The sequence below is a fragment of the Saccopteryx leptura genome, chromosome 2 (assembly GCF_036850995.1).
Source record: "Saccopteryx leptura isolate mSacLep1 chromosome 2, mSacLep1_pri_phased_curated, whole genome shotgun sequence".
In the NCBI taxonomy this organism is placed as follows: Eukaryota; Metazoa; Chordata; class Mammalia; order Chiroptera; family Emballonuridae; genus Saccopteryx; species Saccopteryx leptura.
The window spans coordinates 245,059,064-245,072,348 of record NC_089504.1 but is presented as its reverse complement, the minus strand read 5'-3'; the positions used below and the strand labels follow the sequence as shown (position 1 = coordinate 245,072,348).

Here is a 13,285-nt window from a genome sequence, read left to right as displayed (position 1 = left end):
TATTTTTTTGAGACAGAGAGAGAGATAGAGAGAAGGACAGATAGGAACAGACAGACAAGAAGGAAGAGAGATGAGAAGCATCATTGATTGTTTTCTCATATGTGCCTTGATGGCGGGGGGGGGGGGGGAGGACTACAGCAGAGTGAGTGACCCCTTGCTCAAGCCAGCGACTTTAGGATTTTGAACCTGGGTCCTCTGTGTCCCAGTCCAATGCTGTATTCACTGCGCCATTACCTGGTCAGGCGGGGTGTGGGTTACTTTTTACATAGCATCCAGACTGCATCTACTTGAACGGGCTGCAAAATGCAAAATGTTAAAAGCATAAAGGCAACCAGGTTTTAACACCAGCAGTTACTTCCATCCATAGAAATGTGATGCAATTGGAACGAAATGTATTGGGTGGCTTGGCAGTTAGAGTTGATGGATTCCCGGGCTGGGCTTGGTGAGTTACCTGATTTGGTCTGCAGCCTTCCTACATCTGCCGAATAGGAACCTAGGCCCTGGAGGGGCTCCTGGCTCCCAAAGACCTTTAGAACCAGGGAAGGTACAGGTGAGTCTGTGTCCCCATGAGTCTGGCTTGCTCTCTTGTCCTAGTTATCTATTGCTATGTAACAAAGTACCCAAAACTTAGTGACTTAAACAATTTTGTTCTGTGAGTTCACTGGGTGGGCGGCTCTCACTTGGGGTGTCTCATGCAGTTGCAGACATATGTTAGCAGGTTCGGGAAACATCTGAAGTTTTCTTCTCTCCCATGTTGAGTGACTGGGCTTGTATGATTTGAAAACTGGGACAAGTTGAGTATCTCTTCTCTCCACATGGCTGCTTGAGCTTCCTCACAGCAGGGCAGTCTCAGTATAGTCAGACTTTTACCTGGAGGCCGGCTTCCTTCACAGGCAAAGTGTCGAGGGACAGGGAGTGGAAATTGCTAGCCTCTTACAACCAAGAAAACCTTGAAGTTGACACAGCATCACCTTCAGTATTGGATAAACAATCAGAGCTGCCCAGCCGCCAGGGGAGGAGGCATAGTCCTCAGGTCCTGAGGGACAAGTGCCAAAGAATTCATGGCCACTCTGAATCCTCCATGCTCTCCACCCAGGGCCCAAAGGGTTTGTTCATAGTGGGACATTATCCCAGTCTGACCTCATAATGAGCTGCTTTGTATTCATGGAGCTCTTTATGCATTAATAAGAAAGTGTGTGTACACTGTCTCAATTTTTCCTCCCACTATCTCTCTGAGATAGAAGGTTGGATAATAAGGCAACTGAGGTACAGAGGTTAAAGTCCTGGGATCACACAACTTCCCAGGGGCAGAATTGAGAGAAACATTAACTTGACTGTTAGTCTTGACCTTGCCCATGCTGAGAGATTCTGGGTTGCTTATTTACCCAGGTTTCTCTGCTCTCTGACACATGCCAAGCTATAGCAGCAGAAAGCATATGTCCCTTTGTCTGAAAATTTGGCCACAGATCTTTGCAGTTCAAGCTCAACGTCCAAGCAAAGGTAATGTTATGATGACTGCTCAGCTCTGTTCCATCAGTAAGGACTCTTGAAGCCACTGTACTGGCCTCTACTCTTGGGAAACTCTTTCCGGATCCTCCAGCGGCAACAGCTGGGCAGGATAGCAAAGTTGGCCAGGTCCGGGGAGCCGAAGCGCCAGGTGGCATAGCACCTGTAGGCACAGTGCCGCAGCCGGCTGTTGGTGGAGTCTGCGTCCAGCACCAGCAGGGGCTCCTGGTAGAGCAGGAGGAAGTGCAGGACACGCCTGGCCAGGATGAGCTTCTGGAATGGCTCTGAGGTGGTGATGCAGGCACCTGGCTTTCTCCGACAGCACAGCTCCTCCAGGCATCGGAGGCCCTCGGGGAGCTGGGACGGGAGGCAGTTTCCGCACTGGCACCAGCCCGGGGTGCTGCCGGATCGAGGAATGACCTCTTCACTGAGCAGCTGGATCTGCTCTGGTTGTCCAGGAATGGGGGGTGGATCGTCGAGAGACAGGGGCAGCCTGGACAGGTCTGTGAAGTCCATCAAGGGTCTCTGAAAAAGTCAAGTTTCCAATCCTATCAGCAATAAACAACCCCCCAGAGCTCTAGGTTCTTCGATTTTAATACTCACTTAGAAAATTACGTTTACTATTCCATCAATACTCTTTAGCAGTGGTCCCCAACCTTTTTTGGGCCATGGACCAATTTAATGTCAGAAAATATTTTCGGCCCTGGCAAGTTGGCTCAGTGGTAGAGCGTTGGCCTGGCGTGCGGAAGTCCCGGGTTCGATTCCTGGCCAGGGCACACAGGAGAGGCGCCCATCTGCTTCTCCACCCCTCCCCCTCTCCTTCCTCTCTGTCTCTCTCTTCCCCTCCCGCAGCAGAGGCTCCATTGGAGCAAAAGATGGCCCCGGGCGCTGGGAATGGCTCCGTGGCCTCTGCCCCAGGCGCTAGAGTGGCTCTGGTCGCAACAGAGCGACGCCCTGGATGGGCAGAGCATTGCCCTCTGGTGGGCATGCTGGGTGGAACCTGGTCGGGCGCATGCGGGAGTCTGTCTGACTGCCTCCCCGTTTCCAGCTTCAGGAAAAAAAAAAATACAAAAAAAAAAAATATTTTCATGGACCGGCCTTTAGGGTGGAACGGATAAATGTATCACGTGACCAAGACAAGCATCAAGAGTGAGTCTTAGACAGATGTAACAGAGGGAATCTGGTCATTTTTTAAAAATAAACATCGTTCAGACTTAAATAGAAATAAAACGGAAATAATGTAAGTTATTTATTCTTTCTCTGTGGACCGGTACCAAATGGCCCACGGACCAGTACCGTTCCACGGCCTGGGGGTTGGGGACCACTGTTCTATAGTAGCTCTCATGTGTTACGTACGTGTAGATATCAGGACTCAGATAGTCTTTTACGAACATCACCTCATTTAAGCCTTCGGAGAATCTCCTGACCGTGTGTCCTTATCTCTACTGTACAGACTTAGAGATGAAATTCAGAACAGCTAGCCCTCCGTGCAGAGAGCACCTTTTCAAAGAGACCCTCTTGCCCTGACCACCCCGTCTAGGTGGTTCCCCTCTCCCAGTCGTTCTCTCATTGCATCATGGATTCTACGTTCTTCGTAGTACTTGCTGCCATCTGAAACGATCTTTTCTATCAATAGGTTGACTTGATGGTTCTCCTGCATGCAAGCAGAGGCCCTGTCTGTTCAGTTCACTGGCCTCTCCCCAGTGCCGAGGGCAGTACGCTAGCACACACTAGGCAGCAAATATTTGTTGACTTAGCTCCCTGCTCTTCTTTCCCACCAGGCTCCCTCTTCTGGCAAATCTGTTGGTTATGCTCCAAGAGAAATTGCTATGATTGCCATCATTTATAAATGTCTGTTCTTTGTGACATATACCTTCCTTCACCAGACAAAGTCCGAGTCAAGTACCTTAAAAGCAAAATAGTTCTTGTACACGAATGTTCACAATAGCACACCTGGGTATCACAGACTCTTCGCCTTCAAATCTGCAAGACAGTCCGTCTCTATTGTTTTAAGCTACTTAGTTCATGGTAATTTATTACAGCAGCCGTAGAAAACATACGTTGGTGAAGATGTCCAACAACCAGAACTGCCGGAGAGTGTGAATTAAAACACCCACGTAGAGGACTGTTTGGTAGGAACTCCTAATGTGGAACATATGCCTGCCTGGTGACTCAGCGGTTTCACTTTGGGGTGCCATATGTTTACCATAGCAGTGTCCTTGGCACGATCCCCAAACAGAAACGACCCAAATGTCCATCAGCAATAGAAGGGATAAGAAAATTAGGTATTTATAAAATAGAAATTGTACAACAATGAGAATGAACTGTTGTTCTATGCAGCATTGTGAATGACTCTCCCAAAAATAATATTGAGTAAAAGAAGCCAGACACTCAACTGAGTATATACCATATGATTCAAATTTTATAAAGTTCTAGAAGAGGTAACCACCTAAAACTAATATAATACTGAATGCCAACTACAACTGAAACATTTTTAATTTAAAAAAGTATTCTAGAAGAGGTAAACCCAATCTTTGAATATAAGATAATGATGACTTTTAAAGGATGATAGTGATTGGATAGAGTAATAGTCATGTTTTTCATCTGGATGGTGGTTACATGTGTTTGCTTTGTTAAAATTTCAAGTACGGGCCCTGGCCGGTTGGCTCAGTGGTAGAGCGTCGGCCTGGCGTGCAGAAGTCCCGGGTTCGATTCCCGACCAGGGCACACAGGAGAAGTGCCCATCTGCTTCTCCACCCCTCCCCCTCTCCTTCCTCTCTGTCTCTCTCTTCCCCTCCCGCAGCGAGGCTCCATTGGAGCAAAGATGGCCCGGGCACTGGGGATGGCTCCTTGGCCTCTGCCCCAGGCGCTGGAGTGGCTCTGGTCGCAACAGAGTGACACCCCGGAGGGGCAGAGCATCGCCCCCTGGTGGGCAGAGCGTCGCCCCCTGGTGGGCGTGCCCGGTGGATCCCAGTCGGGCGCATGCGGGAGTCTGACTGTCTCTCCCCATTTCCAGCTTCAGAAAAATACAAAAAAAAAAATTCAAGTATGATTTGTATGAGTTTCTAGATATATTTAATAATAAGTTTTCTTTTAAAAAAAAAGACTAAATGGTTTAACTTACTGGGACTTTTTCACCTTTGACATCTTGCAGACTTCTCCCAAGTAGCTGTTCATCCACCATCCTAATGTGGGATTCATCCACAAAGGACACATATTTTAATGTCTAGGGAAAGAAAGTTAAACAAGTTACCTTTTTTGTATAGTAGAATTATTAAGAATTGCATAGTTGAACGTATCTAAAGGCAGGTGTCATTCCCATTTACCAAATAAATGGTGAAGTAAGCTAATCCAGAACTCCTGTTAACCAAAAATGAATGATTTCTGAGTCTAAAAGTAAATCAGAAATGGAACCTATACTTCCCATGTGGACTCAGAGTATCCGCAACTTACTGCCTAATGTTTATAGGCGCCCCCAAGTACTGTATAAAATTTCTTGGTTGTGTTCCCTCGATTTAAATTACTCTAAATTGAATATCTCCAGAAAATTATACTACTGCTATTTAAATTATTTATATTTTCATTAAATTTCACCCCATCTTGGGCCATGAAATAGTGATTAGTTTTAGTTGCAAAGACAAATTCTTATTTCAAGTTGTATATATACATACAATGGGCAGTGAACTGGGCATTCAGCTGCTGTAAAAGGACTGTAATGTTCTTAGATGAGGGGCAAAGAAACCCTCTTTGTTGTTTTTAAGTATCAGAGATTTCTCGTGGATTGGGGGGCTCATGGAGTCAAGTGTAGAGGACCTGCTTAGTAAATTCCAAATTAAACAATCTTAACAATACAGATGAGCTGAAATTCCCTTTGACTGGTCCCCATCCTAGACTTCTTTCTAGAAGGAATCTCTTCAAAGTGGTATCTCTTCAGTGACTGTTGTGTCATTATCATTTTTGTGTGTGTCCAATGCTTTTGTGTGTGTGTGTGTGTGTGTGTATATTGTGTGTATATATATGTATATATGTGTATATATATACACACAATATATATATAGTCCCCCACATAGATATGTGTGTATAATACATTAGAAATACATAGAATATATATGTATGTGTTTATATGTATATACACATATAAAATACATGTATAAAATACATAGAATTAGTTTATATGCGTAGTTGTTTTTTAATCTATATCATACCATATACATTGTTCTGTAGTTTGCTTTTTTCCTCCCCACAAAGTGTCTTGGATATTTGCCAGCACCTATAACATGAGGTTATTAATATGGGTTCAGAAACCAGCCTGCCTCTTCCCCTCTCACAGCCAAGGCTCCATTGGAGCAAAGTTTGCCCGGGTGCTGAGGATGGCTCCATGGCCTCTGCCTCAGGTGCTAGAATGGCTCCAGTTGAAACGGAGCAGCGACCCAGATGGACCGCTACCTCAGTCTTTTAAACTGGTGCCTGGCATTGCTCTGTATGGATTTATCATCGTGTAATGTATTATTCTCCGATTAGATATTTGGGGCAAAGTGGTATCTCTTCAGTGACAGTTGTGTTGTGGGGACACCTTGTATACGTGTGCTACCTGGGTGTCCCTGTGGCTGTTTCTCTGGGGCAGGTATGGAGACATGGAAAGCCAGTCTGTACAGTCTGGTACATGTGGTTAAACACTGCCAAATTGTTCTCCTAAATCATTATACATTTTTTGGGGGGAGGGAGAAATGTACCCACTTAATAAGTCTGACAAAACTGACAAGCCCGGGAACATAAAAACTTGTTCTCCTTCTATCTCGCCTCTCCATTTTTGTTTCCATTCTTCTCTAAGACAGAGGGTTTTTTTGTGGGTATTTTGTTTTTGTTTTTGTATTTTTCTGAAGTGAGAAGCTGGGAGGCAGAGACAGACTCCTGCATGCGCCGGACTGGATTCACCCTGGCATGCCCACCAGGGGGCGATGCTCGGTCCATCTGGGTTGCTGCTCCATTGCAACTGGAGCCATTCTCGTGCCTGAGGCAGAGGCCATGGAGCCATCCTCAGCACCCAGGCCAACTTTGCTCCAATGGAGCCTTGGCTGTGGGAGGGGAAGAGAGAGAGAGAGGAAGGAGAGGGGGAAGGGTGGAGAAGCAGATGGGCGCTTCTCCTGTGTGCCCTGGCTGGGAATCAAACCCAGGACTTACACACGCCCTGCTGATGCTCTCCCACTGAGCAAACCATCCAGGACCCCAGAGGTTTCATCTGAGAGCTGGTGGAGTGGGGTGGAGTCCAGAGACTTGGCCACCGTGGGAGCACCCCTGTGATGCGGCCTCATGTGCGCACATTTCAGCATGACCTCACAGGCTGCCCAGCGTCCCGGTGCCTGTTGGCGCCCTGAGCCTCACCATCTTGGGCTCCACGACGGGCTCGCACTTCTTGCGATAGTAGTACTCGTTCACCGCGCAGCTCTCACAGCACCTGCAGCGGGGGTAAACGTGGGACCGGCAGCAGGCGCTCGAGTATGTGTTGATGAGCAGGTCGATGAACACAGTGGCCTGGGGAGAACCCACACAGGTGCCATGTGAGTGAACTCCTCTTTTGCCCAAAGCACTTTCATAAAGTGTGGGAAAGAGGAGGTCTTACCAAACCGAAGTAGGAGAGGGTTGAGCCGATGTACACGATCAGCTGGATAAAGTCAAATTTTCCTCCCTGAAAACAGTGGGAAAGGTGACTTGGCCGAAATTCAGAGCAATGCTCTGTAGCTCTAACATCTCAATGTTTCAGTTCCAGGGGCGGGGGGGGGGGGGGGGGGGGGGGAGTCTGGTGCTCTGACTGATAAATGCATCCAAGGTGTTCACGGTGACAGAGACTGCAGAGTTCTGAAATCGGGACTCGTTCGTCCTGTTTCTGCCTCCCAAGATGTGCTTGAAAGTATGAATGTTTTCAACAAAGCAGCACTGGAGCCCACACACTGAGAGGAGAACCATTAACGTTGGTCTTTTCATTCATTGATCAGGTGAGGTTGCTAATCTGGTAAGATATAAGGAGCTGCCCTACACCCCACACAGAGACAGACTGCAGAGGACGATGCCCTAACAGAGGAAAACAGATGTAAGAGATAGAGGGAGGCAGATTCTTGATGATGATGTTTGGGCACCTGGATCCAGCCATTCCTGAAGCCTGAAGTCGCCCTGGATCTTTTAGTTATGTGAACCAAAAATAATAATAATAAATTAAACCTTTTTAATCTAAGCCAATATGAATGGAATTCTGTTACTACTGTATTTTGCAGAGGAATTTTTTTCTCTTTTTTTATACCTTTGAGTATTATACCTTTTTTCCTATATCACTCTTGTACTCATCAGATAACTGTTCATGGACAGGACACCCCTCTCAGAAAGAAAAGACATTTCTTCCCCCCTCATACCCTACATGTGAGATGCATGGTGCCAGCTAAAGTCTGTCACCCAAACATTCACCCCTTGAGGCACTACAGCAACAATTAGGACATTGTCAAAGGAATACAGGCACCAGTGGCTGGGAGCAGAGACTTACGGTGCCAAAAACCAGGATGTCAAAACGAATCCCGAAGACTTTTATCAGAGTCCGTTTTTCAATACCGTGTTCCTTGTAGTACTTGGCGTATCTGTAGGAGGAAAAGGGTCCATATTTATAAAGATCTATGTGAAAGTGCAGATATTTTATAAAAAGAAAAATCAAAGCAGTAGCTGATGAAGTGTTCCTTGTCCATCTTCTAGCTCTGCTGTGGTCGGCTCTGGCCACCTGGAACCCAAGTGCCACTTCCCCACGCCACCTCCCCTACTTCCACCATCACAGAGTGATGAAAAGTCTCCTTTTTGTTTAAGAGGACAAGGAACAACTTTTGACCAACACAGGAATAACAAAAAGCAGGGAGATTTAAAAAACAAAATGAAAACACTTTCAATCTGACTATTCCTTAAGAGGGAAAAATAGGTTTTCTAGAACAAAGTGTTGGGGGCAGGGATGCATCTTAGATATGGATCACTGGCTTTGGGACAGGTACCTCAGCAATCTGTTCTGTCTCTGTTTTTTTAGATTCTGTATTTGTCCACTTGGGAGCCATTACGACAGGGCAAAATGAACAACTAAAGTTGTTTACATCTCCCCTGCAGTCCAGCTTTTATGAGTGCATGAAAATCATGTCATGGACTCTCCAACCAATCCCGGGTCCATATCCCCAACCGCCTCTTTGACTTCATTCTCAAACATTCAGCCAATATTTTCGCTGCCTTAACTGACCCAGGGTCAGGTGCCTGGCAACCAACAACCACCACTGTGGCCAAGAGCCTGCCACCTGACTTGAACTGGTCAGTGTTAAGCTGTTGCCTCTGCCCTGCCTTGCCTTGCCTGCAGCAAACACAGTCAAGGCCCTGGGCTGTGCTTTCCCCTCCTCCTACCTCCCGACCAAATCTGGTGCTTACCACCCCCCCACCCCCCACCGTGGCCCTGTGTGGCATGGCATGCCCCTGCCTTTTTGGAAATGCAATAAAATTCTTCCTCTCATGGCATTCACCTTTCCATGTCACCACCCAGTCAGTCACCTTGTAAACGAAGACCTAGGCACAAGTCACAATCACCCCAAATATGCATCTCTGTCACCAGTGCTACCTACAGTCAGGAAAAGTGCTGTGTTTTATTTCTCATGAACAACTAAGGAGGCTTAAACCACAGCCTCAGGACACTTTGAGCTCTGTCCCTTCCCTCTTTCCACCTTTCAGTGGTTGTTTTGAAAGGTGTATATTTTCTCTCTGAGTTATTAATTCACAACCTATTTATAGGTGTGGAGAGAAGAAAAGAGAAGACAGATGCTCTGCTAGAATACAGTATAGAACATCTGAAACTTTTTTTTTTTCTTTAACTCTCAAAATCTGATGTTGAGATCAGTTAGATATTTTCAGGCGCTTTAACATGTTTCTGGTCAGAGGATTTTTAGTATCTTTGCATCTGATTGTTCTCATTCCGTGATCGTCCTTCTTCTGCTCTACTGAGTGACTTGTGTTTTTATACACAGCAAGCATGCATCTCCACCCCATGCTCTGGGGTTGCATTGTCTCTCTATGCAAGTTGGTTTGGGAAGGTTAGCACTGTACAGTATAAACACTTGAATTTCTGCGTTCAAGGTTTTAATAGAGGGAGTCTCAAACTGAGTGCAAGAAGCACTTGGGAAATGTGTCCAAAGGCAGATTCCTAAGCCTTATGCCCGAAGGGTAGTTTCAGAAGGTCAGAGATGTTTCCAGGAATCTCTATTTCCAGGAGAGGTGCTAGGTGGTTTTGGTGCAGGTGGTCAATGGGCCACACTCTGAGAAAGAGTAGGCCCTGGACAGAGATGTGTTTTGTACACTCTAATGGGTTGAACAGTCTCCCCAAAAAAGATACAGCTAAGTACCTAACCCCTGAACCCATGAATGTGACCAGATTTGGAAATAAAGCCTGCAGATGTAATATACAATCTCAAGATGAGATCATCCCAGATTTCAGTTGGCCCTAAATCCAGTGACGGGGGTCCTTGCAAGAGAAAGGAGAGGGAGAGCTAGAACAGAAACACAGAGGAGAAGGCCATGTGAAGATGGGGACAGAGAGTAGAGTGCTACAACCACAAGTTAAGGAATGCCCGGAGCCATCAGAGCGAGAAAAGACAAGGAAGGATCCTCTGTTAGAAACTTCAGAGGGAGGATATACTGCTGTCACCTGGATTTTGGACTTCTGGCCTTCAGAACTATGACAGAATAAATTTCTGTTGTTTAAGCCACCACGTTTGTGGTAAGCGGTTCCAGCAGGCCCAGGAAACATGCATCTCTCTCTCTCTCTCTCTCTCTCTCTCTCTCTCTCTCTCTCTCTCACACACACACACACACACACACACACACACACACACACACACACACACACACACATTCTGAACCAGGGAAGTGCATCAGGCATTCGCTACGTCCTGTGAACTGAATCCCATGTCCACCTAATAAGGACTTTTGCCATTGACATCTTTTGGTAAAAGACAAAAATTCTGTAATGTGATCAACTTCTTCAAATTCCTATGTTTTAGAAAGCTTTATTTTTTTCATCTACCTCCTATCACCTATAACTGCCTTCTCTTTTGTGTGGCTGTTAGAAAATAACTCATCCATTACCCATCAGATCCGGGCAATTTATTTTTGGCTAGAGATTTCTTCTGGTGCTCATTCCAGGCAACAAACACTCTAACACTTTGTTCTAAAAGAATATTAACATCATAACGCTCTCCGTTGTTCAGAAAGCTCAGATCTCACCAGGAGCTAACATTCTTAGGCTTAGCTCGGGGACTTGAAGGACGTTTGTTAACATCTGGTCAGTACATTTGCACTGCATGCTTCTGCTGATTGCTAAGAAAACAGCCAGCGAGGGCAGTCAGGGGACCACCGATCGCATCCTCTCTTCTTGCTAAGGGCCGTAGCCTATTCGGTAGAGCAGCAGGGGCTGATCCAAACGTTACCTAAACTTGGAGCGGGTTTCAGAGCCCTGGATGAAACTACACAGTCCCGGAGGAGACAAACGGCCTCTTGTGTCTTGATCTCAACCAGCCTTACATCAAGGGCTTCAAACTCAGATGCCGACAAGGACCCAGTAGACGACAGAAATGCACCATGCAGGCCAGGCATGAGGCAGTAAGGAGTGGCGGGGACAGTGGCAAACCAAAAACCATGCCCTTTCTGAAGGGAACCCCACTAGTAGCTCTTGCTGTGTGCTGCTGGGTGGCCTACAGGCTCAGAGTTGTCAACTGATTTAACTTCTTGTTTTCCAAATAGTTTAATTTTTCAAGAAAAGTAGGAAATTTAGGTTTTTAAGTAGAATGTCTCGACTTTCAAAACATCATGAAGTCCAAAACCAAAAGATAAATAACTAAAAACATAGTTGAAGGCTGCCTCTGATGCCGCTTTAACATGTAAGAAGAAAATACTTTTGGGTGCTAGGGGGTAATAGTCTAGACTAGCACTCCTCAAACTTGACTGCACTCATAAATAAATCTCCCGGGAACCTTGTTAAAATGAAGATTTAGATTCAGTGAATCAAGAGTGGAGCCTGAGAATCTGCATTATAACAAGCTCCTAGATGAGGCCCGTGCTGCTGGTTCCAGGAATACACTGAGCATCGAGGTCCTAGATCAGCAGTTCTCAACGTTGGGGTGTGTGCATCAGAAGCACTTGGAGGGCTTGAGAAGACCATCCCCAATGTGTCTGATCAGGAAGTCCAGGGTAGAGCCCAAGAATTTGCATTTCTAACAAGTTCCCAGGTGAGGCTGATGCTGAATACGGCACTTTGAGAACCACTGGTCTAGACTGTTAATACCCAAGATATCCAGAAATGGTAAAATGTTTTGCAAGTTGATTCCCCTAACATGGGCTCCTGAAGTTTTTCTTCGTCTTCACTAAGAAAGCACGGTCCTCAGGAGAGCCCTTGATGCCGACGGTAATTCTACCCTGAGCTTGGAGAAACCTTCCCTGGTCATATCTCTGGCCACCTCCTACCTGCCACGTCACAGTATCTTGTCTGATATTCTTCGCAGCATTTACCATCATCTGAAATTGTCTTGTCAGAGCTGTTTACTTCTTCTATTGAGGAATAATTTACTTTAATAAAATGCACAAGTCCTAATGGTTCAATTCCATTCAATGAATTTTGACAAATGACTACTCTGTGTAACCTATACCCCATCAAGATCCGAAACATTCCAGTCCCTCCAGAAAATTCTCTTGTGCTCCTTTCCAACCAGGTCCTTTTCCTCCTCCCCTTCCCCTACTTCTTCTCAGCTCAGCAAGCATTGTTCTGTCTTTTATCATCAAAGATAAGTTTTGCCTGTCCTTGTACTGTACATACGTGGCATGTACTTGTCTAGATCTGACTTCGTTCACTCAACAGAATGTACGTGGGATTCATCTATGTTGTTGTGTGTATCAGAGGTTAGTTCCTTGTTTACTTATACTAAGTAGTGCTCTAGTACATAACAATATCACAATTCATTTCTCTGTTCACCCGTTGTTGGACATCTGGGTTGCTTCCAGGTTTGGGCTATGATGAATAAGGCTGCCGCAAACATTTGTGTGCCAATCTTGATGTGGACGCATGTTTCTGGATTATAGGGTAGATGTATGTTTACAAGGAACTTCCTGATGGCTCTCTGAGATGGTTGTACTATCTTACACTCCCACCAGGAAGTTAGGAGAGTTCCAGTCACTTTCTCCTCGCTGGCATTTGGAACTGCCAGTCTTTGTAACCGTCAGCCATTCTGATGGGTGTTTAGTTGTGCCTCATTGTGGTTTGAATTGACATGTTCCTGATGATAAATGATGTTGGCTTGTTGGAGTTTTATTAATTTACTTATACTTTTGTCTTACATTAATATATTATAATATTCCTATATTCAAGTCCTATTAGAATATAAGCCCCATCATAATTTTTGTAGTTCCCAGCAGGAACAGTTACAAAATTATGTACTCTGCTCACACAGGAATGCCCCCGTGTCCCATGGCACACACAGAACCTTGTACAAGGTCATTTCTGCTGCAGCCCACCAACAGATATTCCAGGGTGCCACGAGCAAAAGTCCCATCCATGTCACTATAGATACTAGGTCTCTGTGACAGGACTTATACAGTAGAATGGGCCAAAGCAGTAGAATCCTTGAGGTAAGAATGGACCCCACTGAAACAACACTAGATATTTTTGAGGAAGAACCAACTATATATCTGAGAAATGAAACATATAGCCATAGAATTTTTCTAAACC

General features: G+C 45.6%; 1 protein-coding gene across 2 annotated transcripts in view; it reads right to left on the bottom strand.

Annotated features, from left to right (window-relative positions):
- Positions 1-1,493: 1,493 nt before the first annotated feature.
- P2RX7 (purinergic receptor P2X 7) overlaps positions 1,494-13,285 on the bottom strand; it is a 36,377-nt gene continuing 24,585 nt past the window's right edge. For both annotated transcript variants that reach the window (XM_066370967.1, XM_066370966.1), the window contains exons 9-13: positions 8,039-8,129; positions 7,127-7,192; positions 6,889-7,038; positions 4,631-4,732; positions 1,494-2,031 (exon numbers count right to left, since the gene is read on the bottom strand). In XM_066370967.1, coding sequence (XP_066227064.1) covers positions 1,534-2,031; positions 4,631-4,732; positions 6,889-7,038; positions 7,127-7,192; positions 8,039-8,129 — 907 coding nt within the window. In that variant the 3' untranslated portion in view covers positions 1,494-1,533. The remainder of the gene's footprint in view (positions 2,032-4,630; positions 4,733-6,888; positions 7,039-7,126; positions 7,193-8,038; positions 8,130-13,285) is intronic.